General features: G+C 51.5%; 1 protein-coding gene across 3 annotated transcripts in view; it reads right to left on the reverse strand.

The window, feature by feature from the left end:
• Positions 1-2334: 2334 nt before the first annotated feature.
• CGNL1 (cingulin like 1) overlaps positions 2335-24979 on the reverse strand; it is a 162471-nt gene continuing 139826 nt past the window's right edge. For 2 of the 3 annotated variants that reach the window (XM_044231610.1, XM_044231612.1), the window contains 7 exons: positions 24430-24591; positions 21194-21283; positions 8697-8780; positions 7902-8026; positions 6838-6946; positions 6388-6551; positions 2335-5422 (listed from right to left, as the gene is read on the reverse strand). In XM_044231610.1, coding sequence (XP_044087545.1) covers positions 5287-5422; positions 6388-6551; positions 6838-6946; positions 7902-8026; positions 8697-8780; positions 21194-21283; positions 24430-24591 — 870 coding nt within the window. In that variant the 3' untranslated portion in view covers positions 2335-5286. The remainder of the gene's footprint in view (positions 5423-6387; positions 6552-6837; positions 6947-7901; positions 8027-8696; positions 8781-21193; positions 21284-24429; positions 24592-24979) is intronic. The other variant, XM_044231611.1, reaches the window with a different exon arrangement.

Raw genomic sequence — 24979 nt, forward strand, 5'->3', positions numbered from 1 at the left:
ACTCGCCTTGTCCATAAGCGCTGTGACTTCAAAGGCTGATTTGATTTCCACCCGCCTCTAACTGCTGTGCTGAGTGGGGACAGGCAACAGGTGGCTGAGCTGCAGAGAAGCTCACACCTGAAGAGACTCTGAAAGAGAAAAGATCAGGAGGCCTGAGGGGTCAGGAGCTAATGAAAGACCTCTGTCCTCCAGGGCGGTGAGTGTCGGGGAGGGACAGCAGAGCTTCCTGGAGAGCCCCAGAACCAGACCCAGACTCTGGACCTGACAGCTCCATCTCCAACCACGTGCCCTGGGTCAGGAACTATAAATGGGAAAAATAGACAAATTTGGTAATGTCATAAACATATGAAGGGCTTAATATTTAAATCTAATTTCCACTTAGTTTAATAATCACCATTTTGATAATTATACTGTAAGCTCCTACAGGTGCTAGACTGTGACTTAAACCTTGTACTTGCTACAACAAACAGCTGGCCTGGGCTGGCAGGTTCTGCTCCCAGGGGGGCCTTCCCCACTCCAGATGTGACTTAAGCCAAAACACCCAGCTTCTCCAAGCCTCTGATTCCTTACCTGCCCAAATTTCTGCCTTTCTCATGAAAGCGTTTAATTCTGTTTACCCAGAAAACCTCTGGAATCATGCTCCCCGTACCCAAGAAGTCACTGACAATCTGTTGTGAGACCAAGGGGGATTCCTCACGGTGGGAAACTTTGCAAACACCCCCGGCACAATGGGTAGTGTTGTTGTGTCATTTGGAACCGTGCTGGCACATTGTTTCCAGCCTCGATAAACCTGGCATGGGGCTCAAATCGCGCTGCTCACAGAGACAGGCGTGAAAGCCTGGGATGATTTTCAGCGTCCTGTGCTCAACGGGTCTGAGAGAAGGGTCAAGGCGTGCAGGTCCCTCTGCAAAGCCTGGCACACCACCTCCCTGTGGGGTTGTTCAGCCCCTGCCAGGAATGGGCTGTCAGGTCATTTCCCTCTGTCATGTGAAAATTTGGAAAACTTTCTGGTTAATGACTATCTACCAACAAAGACAGGATCACTGCTGCTATCAACACATTCAAGGAAGGAATGTCGAGAATGCAGACGAGGGTGCCACAGGCCTGGAAGGACTTTTCCCTTTGGCTCTGGGCTCCCCTTGGGTCTCCTATCCCCACCAGGAGGACCCTGGATGGGTGGGTTGGGGGATATCTGCGGGGAGACATAGACCAAGACAAGGGGCATAAATGTAGTTTCAAAAGCAGATAACACCAAAAGGGACACTTCTTGCTACAAATGATAAAATGATACCTCAATAAATCTGACCTTAAAGAAAAAAGCAAACATCTATACAAAATCTTTGAGGACTTATTAAAATTAGAAAATCTCATTTATATCTGAGACGCTCCCTCTAATCAGAGTAAGAGGGGCCAAGGGCTGGGTGGGTGGGATGGGTGGAATGTTTACATCGCTGGGGGCATCGAGGGGGCAGTGGGTAGAGCTCTGGGCAGGAAGCAGCACCCCCTTGCAGGGGCCCAAAGAGTTCAGTGAAAAGCTGTACTAGAGAGCAGGCAGTTCTGGGAACACACCAGGGCTCCTTGAGGGGCTCAGAGGAACAGCAGCAGGAAGCCAGGACCAACTTAGGACCAGAGGCACAAGGAGTAGATAGGGTCACCCAAGTCCTGTAGGAGCTGGAGTCATGATGGAACCCCCATCCCCGACCCCGTAGGAGCTACAGCCAAAAATGTTGCACAAAGCACAAAATGTTTCTTTGATAACAAAGAAATATCCAACCCCTATGTGCTGCTCCTGGCTGACCCCCAACAGAGCAGCCATAGGTCACGGAGGGAGCCTGGGGCCTGCAGGGATCGGCCTCCAGGCCGCAGGGCAGAGAATCTATCTGAGGACAAAGAACCAGCCCTGTAGGTCCCATTCATGGAGAAGGAACCCCTTTCCGTAAACTGGGGACCCCGGTACCTGTTGTCAGCCTGCTATCAATCAAGAGAGATCAAGTGTAAACTCTGATGGCAGGAGGACCCGTTTGAGTTTAGGAACAAGGAAAAAACAGGGCATGTTTTGTTTATCCTCAGTTATGAACACACTTCCCATGTTGCCTTTTTCTGCAAATGGGCAGGTCGGGTTTCTCGGAACACCACCATCTGCAGGCATGTTAATTCTCCCAGTGTTTACCACGGATCCGCGCCCGCCCCTCTAATTTCAGAAACCGGTTCTGGGCATGAAATGCCACCACGTGCCTCTTCCTCAAGCAGCCTCCGGCCATTCACCTTGGCTGTTTCTTGGTGCACCCGGCGCCGGGCTCTGGAGAAAACAAGGGAGTCAAAATAATGGCAGAGTCAAGATTCCTGTCGGGTGACAGCATTTATTGAAAGGCAATCTTGCTTCATCCAGTTCACGTACATGGAGGTAGCTGCCCACAACCATCTCTTCCCCATGACAACCCAAAGCAGTCAAACATCCCCAAAGTCCAAGTGCAAAAGAATAAGCTTCTTGCCTTTGTCAAAGGATGCTCCAAATCAGGGAAAAAAAAAAATTAAAAAGATATACGATGATTGTCTCCTCGGCATTGCATTTGGCCACATATTGGTTTATTAAATAAAATATTTTCTTTTCTTTTTAAGCTAGCTAAAGAAAATATTAAGTAGGGTTAGTTCTTAAAGCAATAAACGGGAGAGGGAGGAAGGAGTATATAATAAAATCAAAGAATAAGAGCATGTCAGAGTTGGAAAGGACCTTGCACCACAGTTCTCATTTATCCTAGACGATCTTGGGCACTGAGAGCACATGCCCCATCAAGGTCACCCCTGTCAAGGTCACCGGGGCAAGGGGAGTGAGGACTTGAAAATATCTCAAGCCCCAGCTGCCTGTTCTTCCCACCCCATTACACTGCATGCCTCACCGCCAGCGCCATGCCCATGTAGAGTGTCGCCTGGGTTAACATTTACAACGGCCCATCTTTGGCCATGAGGATGCAAGGCTTTTTCACAGGGATCTCTGTTCTCTTTCCACGCATACCTTTGCTTCTTGCAGCCAGCCTCCCGGTAACCACAAAAACTGGCCAGGAACAGTGACTTTCTCACAAACCCCAGAGAGACACTTGCCCCCTAAAGTTCTTTCACCTCTGACCTTCTCTGCTCCCACCTGTAGTTACAAATGGGCTGAGGCATTTTTAGGCAGACCTCTTAGCAAACAGCTAATAACAGTGGAAGCAGCAGGGAAATCAGGAATATATTGAGTTTTGGAGAACTCCCTGGGAATTCCAGTGAGTCAGGCCTGTTGTGTCCCCAAGAGGACAGAGGGGCTCCAGGGCTGGGTATGGAGGGGCTCGGCCTCTGTGCCCCTTTGTATGACTATGGTTCTGCACTCTAGGAGGGGATCTGGGTCTGTTGTATTCACGGCTGTGTTCCCGGTGCCAAGGACTGTGACTGACACATGGTGGATGCCCAATAATTACTGGCTCTATGAATGAATGGCAAAAGGGACAAATCTCTCCACGCCTCAAATGAGTAAGCAGAGGCAAGGTTCATTCCGAGCCAGCAGAGGAGGAGGAGGGCTTGGCTGTCCAGGCTCCAGGAGCCCCGCCTGTTGGGGAAGGGGGTGGTGACACCAGCCCTTAAAGCAGGCAATCACTCTGATCACTCTGAATCCTATTCAGTGGGCTCTGTGACCTGGGGTAGGTAGGGCTCCCTGCTCCTCTGGTAACTGTCATGGAGTTCTCTGGTCCATGGGCTTGCCATCTCTTAGGACACCTGGGGACACTGCTGACCCAACTGAACACAATCCTCTCTGCCCCTGTATACATGTACATCCTATGTGGTTCTCTCGCGGGCCATGGCCCTATTCAACTGTCCACTCTACCCAGGCCCTGACCTGTGGGGGCCTGCCTGTGCCTGGACTTGGTCTCTGGGCATCCCTGGGACCGGTCACAGTGGGCAGTGACACCAGGAAGGCCAGGCAAGACTGCAAGTTTCCAATTCCTCCCTCCCTGTGATGCTGCCCCAGCAATGTGGCCTCGCCCCAGAACTCACCGAACCCCGCTTACTTCGTGCCTGGTGCTGGCCCATGTCCCTCTGTCCCAGGAAGTCAGGGGGAGCCTTCCAGTCTGCACAGACACACCTCCTGTCTAGCTTTATCCCCCTCACTTTCCTGACATAAACTCAAGATCCGGCTCAGTCCGCCCCTTGTCTACACATCCCCCAGCTTTCACAAACTTCCCTCTCTCCCTGCTTCCCCACAGGCGCACACGCCTGCTTACCTCCTCTCCTCCCTCTCCCATGACCTTCCTGGAGGCCACCCGCCTCTTCCTCACACCTTCCCACTCCACACCCAGCAGCCACCGAAGGCCTGACGTGGGTGGAGAGGAAAGGACCAATAAGAAATGACAGAAGGACCCCAACCCTCTGGAAACCACATCATCTGTCAAAACCTGACTTACAAGTCTCCCCGCCCCAACTGTGGCAAAGAAATTGCAGTTGGTGACTGGGAATTGGTCTCAGCATGGTTCAGAAATTGTAACATCATTCTAGATAAAATTAGTAAGCAGGCCACAGAGACCAGTGACTTCTGACTTTCTCTCCTTCTGTAAGTTGTTCACCAACACCACTTGAATTTCTCTTCTCCGGATTAATTATCCCTTATCACTATGACAATCCCTTTTCTCTGATGTCAAAAGTAGTCTTGGTGTTCTACCCTCTCTCATCTCTGCATCTTAATACTTAAAATCTAGTAGCTCCATGTTTTTAAAAAATAGTAAGACAGATGTGTGGAGTTTACAAACAAGCTGCCCCACGAAGCTTCTGGAACATTCCACAGTGGAAACAGCAGCAGCCCAGGAGAATCTGTATTCAAATATGTACAGTCTATACATCATCTCCTCCCCCGCACAATGGCTATTTGATAACAGTTAGCATTTTGGGCCCTTTCCCTCAGCCAGGGAGGGAGGAGGGGGCAGGAGCACCACTACAAACGGTAAGGCAGACAGCTATGCAGAACCTGAGCTCCCTCCTGCCGAATTAGAGCCTCCAAACCCCACAGTGAGTGGTGGCTCCTATGCCTTGTGCATCAGCATTTAAACTGCTAGCTGTCCGGCCGAGGAGAGGTGTGCCACCACTCAGAGACCCCGGGAGGGATGCAACGTGGAAGAGTCAGCCTGTTCTGTGAGGAGGAGGCGCGGGGGTCTCCGGGGTCCGCCCTGCGTAGACGCTGCCTCTCCTGCTCCCTGCTGCGGGCGGCTGGCTGCTGGGCCCCGCAAGGCATGACTGGTGGCCGCCGCAGCCCCGGGAGGGGCCTCAGATCTGGCTGATGGCAGTGCTGTCCTTGGGGAAGGTGTAGCTCAGCGGCGCCTCATGGAGGCTCCCCCCGTCCGTACTGAGGTCATCATCGTCCGTGTCGTCCAGCACCTTGCTCGGCAGCTTCTTAAGTCTGCTGAAACAACAGGAGGCACGTGGCTCGGCCCTGGGCTGCAGCCTGTCTCTGGTCAGGGGAGGAAGGAAGGGTCTGGGGCTCCTGTCCCTCCCCCTGTCCCCGCCGCTGGGATGGCACAGAAGCACGGGAACCTGTCTGTTCCCAAGCATTCCTCCAGCGACAGGGAGCAAACAGCCCACGGGCGGCTGGTGTTGCAGGGAGGGCTGGACAGAGCTGGGACAAGTTCAGCAGTCCTGGTTTTTCCTTTCACCTCAAGCTACGGTATGTCTCATTGGGGTGCTGTTACTGATCCTGTCTTAATTAAAAACGTTGATAGCTAGTTTACTGTGGGTTGTTTGCATTCACGTTTTACAGTAGTGCATTAATTATCTACCTTGATTACTGAAATTTTGGGTGCCCCCTTAAATGGTGCACCCTAATGCCAGACCTGGGGCCACGGTCTTGATGGACAGGCCCCATTTTTGGATTCTCAACGGGCTGGGGTGTTCTGCCCATTTCCAAGGCTAACCATAGTCAGCCTCCAAGAAAGGCTCAGCTCTTTGCAGGAGCATGAACCGAAACTCACCCGGTACCCCAGTGACCCTGGGGTTGGTAAAGGGACCCCCACCCCACACCCCTTCCGATCATGGCAGGGGAGTATCAGAGGCAGTTCTGTCTTTGCTGAGACCATCTAGCCCTCACAAGGATAGGAAGCTAAACTGTATCATGTTTCTCCCTAAAAGCAGGACTCCTAAGGGCTAGTCTAGGGGACCAGGGTGCTGGGGGCTAGGCCTCCTGCTCTGAGCCCCAGTTTCCCTTTATGGATAAGCGGGATGGAACCTGCCTGGCTGACAGCAGGGGACTGGGATGGGGATGACACAGGCGAGGGGGCCGCAGCCGGCATCCCACGGCAGCCGTGAGCACGCCTGGACAGCACCACACTCGCCTCGGGGTCGGGGGACCGTGGGGCCGAAGCTCTCACCCACCTCAGGTCCTTCTTCATGGCGTGGAGCTGCCCCTGCAGCTGCTCGTTCACGTCCATCTGCTCCTCCAGCTCCCTCTGCAGCTTCTTCTTAGAACTTTCCAGCCTGTCGATCTCCTCCTCCGCCTCCTCCACTTGTCGCTTCATGGCTTTCAGGCGCAGGCTCAGCTGCACGGGGAGAGCCGGCAGGCTGAGTGCGGCGGGGGCGGGGAGAGCCCGGCACAGAGGGGCCCGCAGTCCAGCCATGTCTCCCCAGGCGACCGCGGGACAGCAAGGGAGCAACGCCTTGGCTCCGGGGCTCAGTTTGCTGAACCCCCAGCCTGCTAAAGTAGGCTGGAAAGGCCCCCTTGTTCCACGATGTGCCTGGGGAGAGGGGAGGACAGGACCGGCCTCCACAGCTCTACCGCCCGCCTGCCTGGGGCAGGAAGTCTCATCTGACCGTGAGGTGCCTCACCTGGTCCTTCTGGTCGGTCAGCGACAAGTGCTCATCATCCACCTGCAACACCAGCTCCTTCACCTTCCGCTCTAGCCGGCGGTTGCTGAGCTGGAGACTGGCCCGGTCCCTGGAAGGGCAGGGGGAACACAACCGAGGACCCTCTCATCCAGCCCCCCAGGAGGCTCTGGCCAGACTGTGAAGGAAAGGAAGCTCCAGCCAGGTGGCCTGGTCAACTCATGGCTTAGGGCTGGAGACACATGGCAGTCAGTCTGGGAGGGAAGGGCTGCTCCCTGGACTGGTGAGGGAATGGGGGCTCCACAAAGGGGAGCGCCTGACCTGAGGCTGCAGATCCAGCGACAGGCAGAGCTGGGATGGGGACTGCCCCGAGCTCTTCCAGTCCCAAGCTTTACTTTGTAAGGCGGGGGTTCCCCGACTGCTGGAGCATGAGCAATGTGGGTCTGCTCCAGGCTGCTCCAGCCCAGCCCCAAGTCCTATTAAGAACATAATGTACAATGCTCTGTGCACACACACCTCACCCCTTCCAGGAAGCTGAGGGGCCAGGAGTAAGAACGGAGGCCAGCCAGGCTCAAGCCGGTGTCAGCCCTCAGGCTATGATCTTGGAGCTAGGTTGCAGAGAATCTGCTGGAAAGGAGGGCAGCCCTCTGATCCCAGATGCCTTCCTCCCACTATGGGGGTCCTGCCCATTTCTGAGCCAGCACTGGGCCTCTGCTCCCAAACCTCTGGCCCCAGGGGCAAAGTCGACCCCCTGCCTCTACTCCAGCTCCAACTCAGTAGCCAATGAGGCAGCCTGGTGTGCTGATGGGTGGAGAGAAACAGCCAGCACAGAGCGGAAGCTGGGGGCTCAGGCATGGGAGGCCTGCGCTGTAGTCTGCTGGCCAATACTCAGCCGCCTACCTTCCCAGTGCTTACTGGGTTGGGTCTTGCTTGTCTCGTCTATTGTCTTGCTCTACCTTCCTCAGAGGAAGTCTCATGAGGACAGGAAGAGACACAAACGGGAACGCACTGTGCCGTGAGACCACCACTGCCCACCAGGCCTCTGCACCTCGGCCGGCCAGTCTCACCTCTCCTCGCTCTCCAGACGGTCCTCCAGCTCAGCGATCCTGGCCTCCATCTGCACCACCAGCCCCTCTTTGTTGGACCGGTAGGAACCTTCCAGGTGGAGAATCCGGCTCTTTAAGTCCTTGTTCTGGAATCAGACAGGGGTGCTGTGAGGGTTCATGCGTCTCCCACGCTCTCCATGCAGGGTAGTGCGGGCTGGGGTGCGCCCACAGTCAGCCACTGCCAGGACCGCGGCCCCCACCCAGGAAGCCTGGCCCTGGGGCACCCCGGGGAAGCCAGGCACGTCTCCAGGGAAAGGCCTTGCGTCGGCTCCTGGCAGGCTAGAAGAGATTCTACCACATTCCCTTGTGAGCCCAAGTGAAATCTTTGGCTGCCGTAGGGCTCCTGGATGTCAGGCCAACAGGCGTGGCCTTGTTTTTGTATAAACGTATGTGGGAGGTGGGGATGGCAGGAGAAACCAGCTCCTGCGCCAATATCATATATGATCTTGGTAAAGAGTTTACTTGAATAGCATGTAAAAGAAACGATTCCAGGAAGCTCTTTTGGCAACTCATGGCTCTTTTTCACTCCCTTTATGTCAAATCTAGGTTCTCAGGATCTAGAAGACGCCACCTGCAAGTCCTCCCCCACTAGCTGCTCAGTCTCCAAGCAGATTTAATATTCCTGGGAATACCTCTCTGGAAAAGGTCTTCAGAACACCTCCACCTCTCAGGTGAGTTAGGCCCCAGAGTTCTTGGGGTGCCATGCAAAGGAGACCCCACCGAGGGAGGGGGGGTCTAATCCAAGACCAGCCTTACCTGCCTCTCCAGGGAAATCTTGTCACACTCCAAGTCCTGCTTGATGGCTCTCTCCTGCAGGAGCTCGGCCCTCATCTGCTCCACCTGCACCAAGGAGAACAAAGCCCCGCAGTTAGAGGGGCTGTCTCTGCTGTCTCTGCATCCAGGGGACTGAATTCCAACCACCAAGCTAGCTTCTCTTCATCATGCCACCTCCTCTTGGGGCAGGAGCTGTTGCTTAGAAACTCTTGGTTTCATGATGATTGCAAAGACAAGGACACAAATGACAGTAACGGTCATAACAAACCCTGCTGTTATGGGCTGAATGGTGTGCCCCCTTCCAAAGAAACATACTGAAGTCTACCTCCTAGTCCCTAAGATATGACCTTATTTGGAAATAGGTCCCTTATTTGGAAAACCGAGTTCAAATGAGGTCATTAGGGTAGGCCTTAATCCAGTATGACCAGAGACCTTATAAAAAGGGGAAATTTGGACTGAGGGACAGACATGCACCCAGAAAAGTTAGCCCCTTGAAGAGGGACACGGAGAGAATGCCACGTGAGGACAGAGGACCGGAGGGAGCCATCTATCGTCAGGGACTGCCAAAGAGCCAGAAAGCTTCCAGAAGCACGGAAGAAGCATGAGAGAATTCTCCTACAGGTCCAAGGGGAGCACGGCTCTGCTGACACTTTGATTTCAGACTCTGGGGCTCTAGAGCTGTGAGATAGTACATTTCTGTTCTAGGCCACTCCAATCATGGCACTGTGCGAAGACAGCTCCAGAAAAGTGGATTCACCTGCTTCGCACTCCACAAGTACCATCATTGTCCCCACAGTCCCCACAGCAACACCGGGAAGTAGGTAATCCTCCCTCTGCAGATGGCACTGGGGCTTAGAAAAGCTCATCAGCTTGCACGGTGCCCAACCACCCCGGCCAGCTCGCCCGGCTCGGATGATGTTCTCAGGGCATAGGATGTCCGGTGCTAAAATTGAGCGTCCAGAATCATTCATCCGGGGATGAGTCAGCGATCCAACCTGCCCGAGATGTACGCAGCTAGGAAGAGGGGGAGCTAGCTACTCCTCTGAGTTCCTGACTGCTGCAAGACACGTTCAAACTTCAGGAAATTCTTCTACCCTTAGCATATCTCAGATGCTGCTAGACTGCTCCCTTCGTGGGCTGGAAACAAAAGTCCACAGGAACACCGGGCAGCTGCAGGTGACCTGGCAAGGGCTGAGCGTTACAAAGGATTTCGTCTATGTTAACAGGACACGGGCCTAGGGGAGCAGTCCCCAGAAAGAAATCCCGCGGCCTGCCTCTGTTTCCTAATCCCCCAGGGCTTTCTGGGCAGCAGTGACTGGAGCCTCAGACCCTGTTCCCAGGACTGTCCAGCAGAGGGCAGCCTGAAGAAGCCGGGAGAACTGAATGGGGTGAAGCAGCAAAATAAAACCACCCCTTCCTTCATAAGATAAGCCTGGGTTAAGAGGTGCACCCATGACAGTCCTTGGATGCCTACAGTGCACCTGTGATAGTCTCACCAGCCTGGTCTCCACTTGCATTTTCACCACCTGTACGAGCCCTTGAGTAAAGGAAAAGCCCAGCCCTCCCCTGCCTTCTGCCTGGGGTGGGAGCTGGGAGGCGGGGGTGGTGGTGGCTAATGAGAGAATAAGAGGGAACACAGCCATGCTGGGCCATGCTTGCATCTGCTCCCATCCCTCACTATCCCTGCCATGGTGCATGCATGGAATGAAAGGCAGCACGATGTGCGTGGCCCAGAGTGGGTTACAGGGAGGGCTGAGGAACAAAGCTGGTGATGGGTGGGGTTTGGACTTAGAGGAGGCTGGGCCACTGCCCACAGGTAATGGAGTCCCCGTGTGGCCAACATAAAAAAAAAGTGAGCATTTTTGCATTTCTGACTGTCAGACTTCTAAGTCAGGGGGATTCAGAATTCTATAGCAGGGACACTGACGCCAGGGGCAGTGATACGCATGACCAGAGAAAGCAGGACTAGAACCCAGACCAAGCCTACTCACAACCCACTACTCTGCCTGCCCTGGCTCTCTGGACCAACTTGGTGCAAAGGCTTCAGCTCTCTGGACCAGCTTGGTGAAAAGGCTTCAAACAGATCAAGGGTTTAAATAAAGTGGTCACAAAAAAACCAAGACCTGGGAAGAAGGCAATCTCCTTAAGGCACCCTTATAAGTAAGCAACAGGGTAAAAATGCCAGCAATGCTACGGGTCAACCGGCAGAGCACGGAGAATTCCATCCAAGGCCCACCTCCCACCCTGTCTGGCCCCAGAGCCCCTGAGAAGCAGCTATTACAAAGGTGCTGGAATATTCCAATAACTGCCACATGAGCACAAAGTCCACAGCTAACGAATGCGGGCTCACAACCCCACTCTGAGTCCAGCCTCCAAACCGGCTGACACACCCCACAGGAGCATGGAGGACGTCAGTGCTCCTGGGCCACGGGACTGCCATGTGGGGGGAAAGGGCTCGGTTCATGCCCCAAGGGCGGAGGCCAGGCCTTCACCGGGAACACGGTTAAACTGTCACTTTGATGGGAAGTCATTACCCAGCCGAGCAGCAGAGGCCTGGCTTCTCCTCGGGCTCTGAGGTCACCTGTGTGTGACCTCAGCCACCTCACGTCCGGGAAGCAGACTCATTTCTAACACAAGGCACCTGAATGAATCAGCCTAAGAAGGCCCTTTGAGGTGGCCGGTCACACCGTGAAAGCACATTCTGGTGGGTGCCCTGTGGTTCTCCCCTTGCAGAAGCCAGAGGCCCCTGCCCCCATCCCCCAGCCGGAGTAGCCACCCCATCTCTCCAGACACCGAGGAGTGTCCCGGGAAAGGACGTGCATGTCTGTGCGTGTTGGGGCCGAACTGGTCTTGGAATGACGGGATGGGTGACAGGATGGGTTCATTCCTTTGCTCCAATGTTATCAGTCCTAGGACACTGACAAAGACCAGCACAGGACCTGCCCTCACTGTAGCCTCATGGGGGACAAAAGAATAAGACCCATATACGTGGGGGCATGGCAGTGGTCACAGCACAGGCGTAGAGGGCCAGGGAAAGGACCCCTCAGTTGTGACCCACCTGAGAGGCCAGGCTCAGGCAGGCTAGAGAAAGGGGCAAGAGAGGGAACACAGCTTCCCAGACCAGGGCTACTGGTGAGTCAGAGCAATAGTAAGCAAGAGGAGAGGGTGCTGGAAGAACCAAAAGGACTGGACTAGACATAGAGGGGCAAGGGATAGGCAGGTTAAGAGCGAGGGGACAGGGAGCAGTCCCACGGGGGCTGTTACTACATGGTGACCAGAGCGAGCTTGGATTGTACTTACTGAGGGAAGTCTTGAGCATTTTTACAGTGCTGTTCACTTAGTCCTCAACCCTACCCGCCCGGAGGAGACAGGTCCTATACCAGCCCCTTCTACCCCTAGAGTCCAGGAGAGGCTGCAGACAGGTGAGGACACGAGGCGGCACCAGCTGAAGCCACGGGCCTGATGAGCTCCCCCAGGAGAACTGTATGAAGAATGAGGAAACCCCAGAGCTGTGCCCTGGGGAGCAACCCCTCCCCCCGCCCATCTCCCATTAGGGGAGACTGGGATGAAACCAGGACACTGCCCTGTCCCACAAGCCAAGAAGGGTAAGGACTGAGGAAGGTCAGGCAGAAGGAAGCCTGGGGGAAAGCTCCTGAGCCAGACAAGAAGTCAGCTCTGGAGGGCTCGGCAAAGAGGGGAACCCGAGTACAGAACCTGGGACGGTGCTGGGTGCGAAGAGATAGGTAAACACCTCTCCTCGAACTCCAGTGGCGAGGAGATGACAGCCACAACTGGAAGGCTGGGGACATGAGCGCCCCTAAGAGGACGGCAATAGTGGGGCCTGGCACCTATTAATAGGCAAGGGCGAGAATCACAGAGAAGGGGCAAGTTACAGACGCTAGGCAGTAACAAGAAAGAAGCGGACCAGGGAGACAGTGTATGGGGAGGATCAGGACACAGGCCCAGTGCTGGGGTCAGCATGGCGGGGGTGGGGGGGGGCAGGGGACAGAACTTTCTCTGAGCCTCTGAGAGAGAGAACATAGTACAGGACTTTGCGGGGGTAGGCTCCTGTAACTCAGACGCATGGGAGGGAGGGAGGGAAGGAAGCAAAGGAAAGGGACATTATTTTCCCAGAAGTGGGGTATAAGGAAGAACTATGGGCTTGTGGAGAGAGAAAAAAATTTAGAAATTTAGTCGCTGTGAGGCATTAGGCTGAAAAATACCAAAAGACATAGAAGGGCAGCAGAGCAGAGACGAGGGTGTGGTTGTAGCTGACTGTCCACGGCATCTGCTCCGCAGTGAGGAGACAGGGAGCAGTCCCACGGGGGTCGGGTGCTGGTTTCTGCAGCTGTGCTCCAGGCCCGAGGGCCAAGGAGGGAAACATCAAGAATCAAAGCCCCTGGTGACGTGCCCAGGGTGACGCCAGCGTCCTACGCATGTCTGGGCCCGTCAGTCCTCCTGCCACTCTCCAAGGCAGATGTTATCACCCCTTTCCCAGGTGGGAGGTTCAGGAATGCTGGAAGCAGCTTGGGGATTCTAACCCAGGCTTTCTGGCCGAAAATCATTCAATCATTTTCTGCCTCCCAGCAAACATGGAAGACCCGGGTCTCTCAGTGAAGGAGGGGACTTCCACAGTGGAGCGAGGCAGACAAGCTCCAGGGAGGGACTCAAGGACCACCAAGGGGCCACGCGGCACTGGGCCCAGACTGGGAGGGGTTCAGGGAAATCCCTGTGACTCAAAGCAGCAGCCAGTGGCCGAAGTCTCCCTCCCTCGGTGCCACTGAGTGGAAAATCTGGGTCCTGCCAGGAAATAGGCCTCCCAGTGCAGAGGAAGACTCAGGGGGCAGCATCCCAGAGGTCTCCTCAGGTTCAAGACCTCCCTGGAGGGACACCTGGGTGGCTCAGTGGGTTAAGCATCTGCCTTTGGCTCAGGTCATGATGTTGGGATCGAGTCCTGCATCGGGATCCTTGCTCAGTAGGGAGCCTGCTTCTCCCTCTGCCTGGCTCTCCCTCTGCTTGTGCTCTCTCTCTCTCTGACAAATAAATAAAATCTTAAAAAAACAACAACAACAAAAAACCTCCCTGGAGAGTCCTAGGCAAATGATGGTGCTCCCCCAAACCCCCCAAAAACAAAATAAAACGAAAGTCATTATTAATACTCCCTTACATCCCCTCAAAATAAATCAGAGTACAAAATAAATCAGAGTGAACAACAGGAAGGAACAAGTGCGCAACCATAAAACTATACAGTTGCTGGGACTAGGCCGTCCATTTTTCCTGACTTTTTTGCAAACCAGGCATTTTAGCAAGCAGGAGAGGCTTCTTTCACTTCTTCAATAAGGACAGTCTGACAGAAAACTCTAAAATAAATCCACTACATGGAGCCTTATATAAGGAATACCGTCTGGAGTGATGGACAATGTTCCCAAGGCTGGGTTTCACCGTAAACCAGAAATGTTTTAGCTCTGCTCAATACAGTGATCCCTAGGACTGGCCCGATGACTTGAGAAAATTCTGAACCAGATCCTCCTTACCCTGAGCCCACAGTGGCGAGAAGGGAAGGGAAGAGAAGAGAAGGAAGGGAAGGGAAGGGAAGGGAAAGGAAGGGAAGGGAAGGGAAGGGAAGGGAAGGGAAGACACGAGAAGAGAGGAGGGGAGGGGAGAGGGGAGAGAGAAGAGCCTCTGGCTTGGCCAGCTTCCTCCTAGAGACCAGAGAAGTAAATCCGAGGCTGGGAAAACATTTCTTTATATAAGCTTGTGCTTTCCACGCTGTTTACCCTTCAATGATACTAAATAGACCGAACAAAAACTTTCTAGTCAAATTAAAAACAGAACCAGAGCTGAAGGCAACAGTTTATCACAGCTGGACTGAAGGAATGCTAAACCCCGAGCATTTTGATCGGAAATAACAGTATCAGATTCCGGCGGGCTTTATGTTAGGCAGCCACGACCTGAGCCAGCTCTCAGGATTAGAAGCAGCTGCCTTCCAGGTTAATGAGAAACCAGAGATATTTATGATCGCTAATAACAACATCTCACCCCATCACCTGTGTTTACCATTGGACTGTACGTAGGGGGTCTGGGACCCTATACTCCTGGCTGGTGTTAAAAACACCAGCAAGGGGTGCCTGGGTGGCTCAGTGGGTTAAAGCCTCTGCCTTTGGCTCAGGTCATGATCCCAGGATCTTGGGATCGAGCCCTGCATCAGGCTCTCTGCTCCCCAGGGAGCCTGCTTCCTCCTCTCTCTCTCTGTCTGCCTCTCTGCCTTCTTGTGATCTCTGTCTGTCAAATAAATAAATAAAATCTTTAAAAAAAAAAAAAAAAAAAAACACCAGGAAGATCCTCCATCCTAAGAGAGGAAAATCATTATTAACCAACTATACACAAGGGGTTTTAAGCTGCCCGTACAATCAGAGCCAGTTCTGAGACCAGGGTCATTTCAATTCAAAGTAAAGCAGCCCCATTTTGATCTTCTAGTCACTGGCTGCTCAAAGAGCCTGACTTCCCGGTACCCTATCCCACGGAAAGCATGACCCTGGTGCAGACCAAGGAGCAGGGGTGAGCTGACCACCAGAGCGCGGTTCCAAAAATGAATGAGAGAGCCACGACTTGATCCACTGGGATTCCCTCTGTTGTTGCCAAGGCCACAGGGAAGCCTTTCTCAGCCCCTGGGAAGACTATAAAGCCACCCAGAGCTCTGGAGTTGGTATTTTTTCCTCCTGTCAGCTGCCTACATTAGAAGAACCCTCTTTCCACTGGACTGGGTCATCTCAGCTTCCACGGCCAGAGAAACGCCTCTTCACGGAGGCCCGGCTCTACTGTTAACTGTCTGTACTCAGCCACCAGCAACAGCACGGCAGTGCCCAGTAACTAAAACAGCAGCCTGTAGGACACATTTCGAAAACACCAATGCCGGGCCTCTCTTTCACTGTGTAAATCCTGGACTCACTGAACCGTCAAGAGAAGATCATTAATCTTCATCCATATTAAGAGACACCGTGGCCTTATTTTTAACTTGGGAATAGAGGCCCCAAATGCATTTGGAGAGGTCTTTACCAGTCTTAAGTCTGATGCGGGAATGATGGGAACAGGTGGGAGGCAGTAGGCTCTGGAGTCAAATCCTGGCTCGACCTCCAAGCTTCAGAAGCCTAGGTGGTCACTTACTCACAGCCGAAAACAAAGACACAAAAGCATGCGCGGCAGGGGACATGGGGCCCGGCACTTAGCAAATCCTCAGTAAAGACAGCAATTGTAAATGGAGGCATGGTTTTGGAGGAAGGAGAGAAAAAAAGGATTTTTTTTTTATTTAAACAGACCAAAGCCGGTGAAATACCCAGTATTTAAATCAATTTTCCTTCAACTTACAAGTCAGAAACCTCCTGAATCCGCTTCACCTCTGTTTTACAGAGTTCAGACACGATTTTATCAAATCTAAATCCGTGCCTTCTCCCTGTTAGCCAGATTTAGAAACAAAATTCAAACATTTAAAAAGTTTGGGGGAAAAAATTCCCATTAGGATTTCCTGAATCCATCAGTCTAAAAAATGATATCCTGAGCATGTACGGAAAAGAACAGCTAAAACTCACAAATAAATGTGCCCAGCATTTACTGAGTGTCAAATGTATGCACAAGAAGGGGGAAAAACAGACAACGGATAGGATGTTTGATCTCATAACTGCCTTTTCTATTCTCTGTCCCAGGGAACAGTTCAGTTGAGCTTCCTCTCGGTCTCCCTTTCTACTGTTCTTACTCACAAACCCACCACATTAATCTAATGTATGCTTTTGTGTATGCTTCACTGTCTGCTCCACAGTCTTCGAAGGCTCCCCACTGTTTTCAGGATAGGGTCCATTCAATACCCTCTACCTGCCTCTCCAAACTTACCCCCTGTTATTCCCTTATGGAAACCAGGAACCCGATCAAGTTTCAGTAGTCCATTCATTGTCCCCCAAACACTGTAAATACCCTACTTCCCAAGCCTAATTCACACTACCCATTCTGTCTAGGATTCCCGTCCCACTCCTTGATTTGTCTAAATCTTACCCTTTCTTCAAAACTAGCTCCAGGGGGCTTCTGGGTGGTTCAGTGGGTTAAAGCCTCTGCCTTGGGCTCAGGTCATGGTCTCAGGGTCCTGGGATCGAGCCCCGCATCAGGCTTTCTGCTCAGCAGGGAGCCTGCTCCCCACCCCCCGCCCCCCTGCCTGGCTCTCTGCCTGCCAAATAAATAAATAAAATCTTTAAAAACAAACAAACAAAACTAAACTAAACTAACTCCAGGTTCACCTTCCTCTAAGAACTCCCACCATCATCCCTTGCTATGATGGCCTTTCCTTTGTGAGCTGCCTGAATCCTGCACTTGGCATTTAGTATCTGTTGCTTTTTGTTATTAATTACCCATTTGAGGGGGCATCCCCCATCTCTCCAAACACAGCACTCAAGGACAGGGGCCAACCTGATCATTTCTGCAGCCTCCCCACCATGGTATTTTTGTACACGGTAGGTCTTCCGAGCACCAGTAGAGAGAAGCCTATTTGGGGAGCCAGGAGCCAGCTCTGCAACTGACCACCTGTGCGAGCCAGCGGGATCACGGGGGGCCCTGGGCCTCAGATCTCCAGCGCACTGCATGAGAAGTCTGGGGAGAGGAACTTGGAGGTGGTGCCAGATCTAAGAGTCTGTAAAAGGGGTTGGCTCATATTGTGGAAACTTTTTTCCCCTCAGCTTTTCTACCTAAGCCCTGCCACTAAGATGAGGGAAAAAAAAAAAGAGAGAGATGTTTGGGGAAAGTAAAATTCAGAAGGGGAGCTTATAAGAAAGCAGAGTTTAGGTAAGACCTATAACCTTTTCCCTTTTCAATTGAAAGAGCAAGATCCAAAAAGTCTAACTCCTTTTCCCTTTTCAGTTGAAAGAGCAAGATCCAAAAAGTCTAACTCCCCATTCATTCCCTCTACAGTGCCTGGAAGCAGTCTGCTGAGCCTTCCAGGCTGACGCTATATATCAGGTTGGAGATACCAGACGGGAACAATTTCCTGTTCTTTAGGGAATGTCCCTGGGTTTTTTTGGTTTTTATTTATTTATTTATTTATTTATTTGACAGAGAGAGGGATCACAAGTAGGCAGAGAGGCAGGCAGAGAGAGAGAGAGGAGGAATCAGGCTCCCCGCTGAGCAGAGAGCCCGATGCGGGACTCGATCCCAGGACCCTGAGATCATGACCTGAGCTGAAGGCAGCGGCTTAACCCACTGAGCCAACCAGGTGCCCGGGAATGTCCCTGTTAAGGAAGCATCACAGATTGGGGCTTGGCAGGGACAAGAGACAGGGGTCTTAAGTTTGGAAGTTTCCCCTTTCTGATTCTGGCAGGAAGACCGTAGGCCCAAGGCCCTACAAATTGACCTAAGGAATCCAAGATAGGGCCCGACTGTCTGTACCCAGGGCCCTTCCTTGGAACCTTTACTTTGTGAGGCAAACAAGAAGTCTCAGACTGACCTCAGAGTTGGGTAAGAATTAAACACCGTCCTGCGAGGCAGGCATTTGGTCAGCTAGCTCACTACACTACCCTTCCTCACAAATCCAGAGGCAGCCGAGGCCAGAAGAGACGCCTTACCTTGGGGTAATGTAACTGTTTCAGCAATTCCTACAACAAGGTGACCACAATGCTCCCTCCCTCCACTACGACAGGCACCAAGCTTTACCCCCTGTCCCCCACCTCAGGGAGGGCAGGGACAAGAAAGGAAATAGAAGGAGAAAACAGAACCTACAGGGCGAACAGGCTAGAGGCTGTGGAACCCTCCCTTCGGGCGTGCACCTCAGACGCGGGGTAAGGCTGGGGACTTCAAGGGACTCAGACCCTCGGTTAGACGCAGCCTCGTCAGAGGAGCTGGAATCTGGAGAAGAGACGCACTTTCACAGACGTTAGAGATGGTGCTCAGAGACGCTGGGACCGCCCTGCGACCCCATGGGGCTGTGCAGGAGTCAGACCCGGGACTCACGAGCCTGTGCTCTTTCCAGGAGACCAAGCTCGTTCCCTTAACCTCCTCCCTGGGCTTCCTTCAAGTTCTGGGCTCAAAGGATCTTCAAAGGACCCTGGCCACATCACGGAGAGCAGTTCTATGCCTCACGAGCTCAGGAGAGAGGACGAAGAAACCGGTCTGAGCGATCAGTTTTCATCAGGTTGGGCCATCAGCTGAGCTGAGCAAGGCAACCCTTTTCTGTTCCAGTGTGTCTGTGTTTAGTTTTTGGTGTCAAACAGGGGCCTTGGAAAGTCTGTTTTGCCTGCCTGGTTATTGACAGGATGGCAGACTTCGCCACCCTTCCTCCCTCTCTTGGCCACAGGCAGCATTAGCAAAACAAATCAAAGGCTACTTCTGTTACCAGGAGTGCTTAGCAGATCCTGAAATGCGCCCGCGGTACCAGGGGGGCTCAGCCATGCTAGCAGGAACGTGTCATCAAGCAGCTTTTCTACCAGGGAAAGAACCTAACAGATGCAGACTTTAGTACCAACGTACAAGGGCTCAAGGGTCAAGGTTGGGCGATCCATCTGGACTTGAGGTTTTCAAGACAGACTTTCCCTAAGCTTCTGCAGCTCCTGCTTGCTGGTCTGCACCCCCCTCGAGGAGGACGGGACTAGCACAGCCCTGGAACGTGCAGACAGAACTTGAAGCTGCGCTCAGTGGGAAGCGAGGGCAGAGCCTTGGCCTGGAATTTCTCCACTCTCAGAAGCCAAATAGCATGACTGTCTTACTTGTTTGCAAACAGTCTGTCAATAGGGTGCCTGGGTGGCTCAGTTCGTTATGGGGCTGCCTTCGGCTCAGGTCGTGATCCTGGAGTCCTGGGATCGAGTCCCACGTCAGGCTCCCTGCTCGGCAGGGAGTCTGCTTCTCCCGCTGACCTCTCTCCTCTCATGCTCTCTCTTATCCTGCCTCTCTCTCAAATAAATAAATAAAATCTTAAAAAAAAAAAAAATCTGTCAGTAGGGAAACAATGGCTGATGGAAAAGAAGCCAGTGATTCCCCTTCAACTTTGACAAGGGGCTGCCATCTTGGAATGGCATCGTCTCCAGGCATTAGAACTTCCGGTTCTTCGTTGTCCTGAGGTGAGGGAAAGGTGGGGCATGTGGGGAAGTCCAAGAACGACCAGAGGAAAGAGCTTCTTTGGAATAGAAGATTTTGCCCAAATTAATGTGTATTTCAGATTTTTAATTTTAATTCTTCATAAAATAGATAAAATTTCCTCATTTGTACTCAGCATCACCCAAGGCTTTTAGGTTTAGTTTGCTTTGTTGAGTTAAGAGAGTGCCTGAGGGTGCCTGGGTGGCTCAGTCAGTTGAGCATCTGCCTTCGGTTCAGGTCATGATCCCAGAGTCCCAGGATTGAGTCCCGCATCAGGCTCCCAGCTCCACAGGGAGTCTGTTTCTCCCTCTGACCTTCTCCGCTCTCACGCTCTCTCTGTCTCTCCCTCTCAAATAAATAAATAAAATCTTTAAAAACAAAAAAAAAGTGCCCGAAACAAATCAAGAGGTGACGAGTCTTCTGAATGTCTATGTATGGTTTCTCTGGTACCATTTTTAGAGCCCAGCACACAACTAAGTTGTCATGGAAAACACATCCTTTCAGAGGTTTCTACGGATAGCCAGTGGTATCATGGATATGGAAAGCCGAGGTTACTGAATACAGGTTCTTTTCAAAACTGCCACTCGGTGTGCAGAATCCTGTCCCATTATGTTTCCCCATGTGATATGTCAAATCATTTGGGCAAGGCAACCAGTTAAGGGGACCACAGCTCTCCAGTGACAGGACTCCCTATTCCCAGGACAGAACTCAGCCGCTCTAAACTCTTTTTTTTTTTTTTTAAATTAAAAAATGGAAACAAAATTCAAAAACCATCGGATTATATGGAGTGTCGTTTGGAAAATTAGTTCTATTAACTCCAGTGTGAGGACAGCCAGTACCGTCCCCGGCTGCCTCCCAGTGTTGCTGTACAGATCGAAGGGAAGTAGAATTCCTCACCTCTGAGAACTGCAGAAAGCATTCACTCGGAAGAGGTGGTTGCTGTCCTATGAAGGCTTCATAGGTGTCTGTACTGCTATTTAGCTGGTAAAGTTCTTAAAGGACAAGTCTGCATCGTATCCTCCAAGCCCCATGGCACTAACACTGTACCAGCTACCCAGTTTCACACAGTTGCTTGTTGGACTGATGATTCTTAGAGCCTCTGCTCTAAAAGCACTTTGTCTATTAGGGCTAATAGATTGTTACCCATAACCATTCTGGAAACTTCCACTTTGTGTGCTTTATGTTATATATTATGTTATGTTATATATTAAACCTCCCTCTTCATGGCTTCCTACGGGGAACACTACCCAGCCTTCCATCACTTCTATAAGGCAAGAACTTTTCTTCCCTCCTCTAGCTGAATCCTTTGCTTTTTGCCTCTCACGTTTCCTTTTCCAGGAAGGACAATCCGTTCATTGTTCAACTACAGACAGTACCTGTTCCCGGCTCCGAGTGATCCTCTCAGACAGCAAATCCGAGTTATTTCTTTCTTCTTCCAGTTCCATCTCCAGCTGAGACACCTTGTCCTAAGAAAGAAGAAAGACACAACACAGTCTTATGGAACTCGCACTGACCCAGGTAGGGTGCAAGGATGGCCCTGGGGAATGCAAACCTCCAAGGCAGATCCGAGCTGAGTTATCACCAGAGTTCAGGGAAAGGATGCATCTCCTTCTCAGATTGTCAGAAAAACCGTGTGGTATTGCTTTCGGTAATGGAAGATGTAATTGTGCATTTCAAAAATTTGTGAAAGGAGGGCGCCTGGGTGGCTCAGTGGTTAAGCCGCTGCCTTCGGCTCAGGTCATGATCTCAGGGTCCTGGGATCGAGCCCCGCATCGGGCTCTCTGCTCGGCAGGGAGCCTGCTTCCTCCTCTTTCTCTGCCTGCCTCTCTGCCTGCTTGTGCTCTCTCTGTCAAATAAATAAATAAAAATCTTTAAAAAATAAAAAAAAATTTAAAAAAAAAAAATTTGTGAAAGGAGAAAAAATATTACCCCGAACCTAACATAAGCCTAACATTAGCCTGTTTCCTTCATGTCTTTTTTTCCCCCTTAGGAATCAGTAACTTTACAAAGATCTACCTAAGCCTAAGGTCCACAGGTTACCTGTTAAAAGGCAATGTGGGAGCTCAGACATCATCCAAGACACATTTCTTTAAAAATTCCAAGCTCCGGAAAAAAAAAAAAAAAAAAAAATTCCAAGCTCCGGACAACACTTTCCCTCCTTCCTGCTCAGTTTCCAAGAGCCCTGCAAGAGTAAAGGCTATGACGTGCTATTGCCCATGCCTCTTTTCTAGGGCATCTCAGACACTTCATGCATTATGTAGTCAGTCCCAAACCTGCACCTGAGGAGCACAGGGACAGCAGTGGCCCCGTAATTCCAGAAGAACTGTCATTTCTGTCTTCCTGGCTGGCTCCTCGCTTAACACCACTGAGTGCTAAGAGAAAAGCATGTCAAAGTAGCTGCATGTAGGAAAAAAGACGCTTCTAACACAAACCACCCTACTTAGCAATAGGGGCTTGTGAGGTCTGTGCACAAGTTTCTCCTGTCACCCGCCCATGTATCATATGTCTGGATTAACTCTGTGCCATACCTGCTAAAAAGCAATCATCATCGTGAGTTTTGAAACATGAGTCTGCAGAAAAACACTGGAAAAACACTGTCTCTATTGTCGTCAAAGTAGGGTTGACAAGCTATGGACATCTCCAAACAGCCCAAAAATCAGACTTACTCACGTGAATGAGTAAATGTCTGTGAATGCCTTCCCTGCTAGTGAACGACATCTTCAGGGAACCCAGAAAGCTCTCTCCCGTGAGCGGACAGGCTCGAAGACCAAGTTGGAACAGAACGCCGGGCTCTGCTCAGACAGTCCTATTTGTCCCGCGGTCCCTGACGCCTTGGAGGCCAGCTCTGGCTCTTGGCAGATCTCAACAAGGATCCCCAAGTGCCGCATTTACATAAAACAGCCACCTGAGTTTCTGCGTTTACAGAAAATGCCTGGTGTTGAGAGAGCTCTTGAGTCCTGAGAATTAATTGGTTAAGTGCTAGTGAAGGAAAAGGTAAGACATTTGTCACGGCGAGACAGTCCTCCCAGCTGCCTCTGAGGGGAGGCAACGCTCCTGCAGCGTGCTGCCCAGCGGTAGGGCCTTGAGAGCTGTTCATTTTGTCATTAATGAAGAAATATCTAAAACAGTGCCCAGAGGCAAGGGACGCTCCATCACGTCACTGCTTCTAGACCTTGAGCTGGCAGAAGGAAATGTTCTTTCAGTCAGAATGTTCTAGAAGAAGATGACAACCCAATGCTTAACTAAAAGCACCTCCTCACAGTCTTCTCTTCCTGTCTAAAGTCTGTGCTATTCAAAACCCACCAGGAGCATTCAGGGACCCAGGTCAGGGGTCCATTACACCAAAGGTTCTCACACAGCTGCCCAACATGGCTTTAGCTTGCTTCGAACCAGACTGTCTGGGTCCTTGACAAATCACTTCCTAGTTAACTGGGTTGACCTTAGCTTGCCTTAACACGACCCTCTCTAATGAGATCAGAAATAGGAACTATAGCAAAATAAACAGCAATCCTACAAAAGGACAACAAAACCATGCCAGGTTATTCCAGTGTCTAAAAAGGGCCCATCTAATAAAATCTTCAATGGCTGAAACATCCCTCCCTAGATGGAAATTGCTACAAAGAGGTTTTAAAAGTTATTTTTATTTATTTGCAAAATTGAACCCGACATTCCACTGACTTTAAATTCAAACCATCTCTCCCTGTTCTTGAGCACTATCTTTTTATCAAAACCTTGAGAATTTTAACTTCTCCTATAAGTCTGGGAACTGATTCTCTCCCTCTCTAAATTCCACTGGGATGTGGGGTATGTGTGTGTCCGGCGAAGGGGAGGGTGTTCTGGTTTGGAGCTGGGTTTGATCTTGAGGATTATTCTTTTTCATAAGCTCAGGTGAACTGATGTTAGGATTCGTCCTGTCCTGCTCAGGTGCTTGTTCATATTTCGACTCTGTTATTCAATTCCCTTTCTTTCTACCGTGTTGTATTTTCACCCTGTGAACAGGCCACCCCCAGGTGGTGACCCCAGTGAGCACATTCTGACACACTGTCTTAGACCACGTATATATGGTATATCCAAAAATGAACTGAGCCACAGTTTGCTGCTGGCTTTGGCAAAGCTGGACCATCTGTCAGGAAAAAAAGGGCCAGAGTCAGGAGACAGGAATGGAGTGTGTGATGTGACAGAGGAGCTGCATGTTCCCAGGAGGTAGATGGTTTGGGCCTGAGGCACAGCTCAGCCCCTCCCTAGATGTGCAGCAGTCTTGTGGCCTCTGTAGTTGGAAGCACCTCCCAAAGCAACCAACAGAAAATGCACCATCTCTGTGCCCTTATGCAAAGCCACCTGGCCTCTCTGGAGCTCGGTTTTGCTTCCTCATCAAGACAAAGAGGACTCTGTGCTAAACTGTTTCCATCACTCCTTCTAGCTCTGATATCTTATGAGTCTGTGAACTACCAGCTTCTTCCTCAAATCAAGAAATGACTTTATGCAGGTCTGGCTGTTTCGGGGAATAAAAACTGAAGGATCCCAAAGTCTCGGGTATGCAGAGAGGCCACTTGTCTTGCACCCCATGCTCACCCTGCACGGGCCCTGGCTCACGCCCGCATGGCCTACAGACCTCCATCTGCTTGACGAGTCGGCCTCGGTCATCCTTGAGGTGAGTCTTGGCCTCCAGCTCGTACTCCAGGTCCTTCAGCGTCTGCTCCAGAAGCTGCCTTTTCGCGAGTGCTTCGTCTTGAGCTCGCTGGTAGTCCCGTATCTCCTCCTCCATCAGGCGCACCTAGAAGGAGGGCTGGGTGGTTACCTGGGCTGCATCGGGAGAGCATCTGGACAGAGAGCACAGAGGCGGACCCCACAGACGATCAGGGGGTGCCCATATCCTGCAGTCCAGAAGACCCTGAGCCAGTCCTAGCTCCCTCTGGGCCTCAGTTTCCTCTCCTCTAAAAAGCGGCAGCTTCCTAGCTATAGGGAGCAACCCACAGGGTTATAGATTCAATTTTGTACATGTTGGGCAGCATTTTGAAATTTAATAGAACAGAAAATATCAGAGTACAAAGAGATATTGTTTTATGAAACCTCTGTATTAGACCCTCATACATCTGTATGGATGCACACATGACTGGGTTGCGATGCGAGGTGGAGTTCTTACTATAGAGGTCACGGCCAAA

This window comes from Neovison vison, chromosome 13 (assembly GCF_020171115.1).
Source record: "Neovison vison isolate M4711 chromosome 13, ASM_NN_V1, whole genome shotgun sequence".
In the NCBI taxonomy this organism is placed as follows: Eukaryota; Metazoa; Chordata; class Mammalia; order Carnivora; family Mustelidae; genus Neogale; species Neogale vison.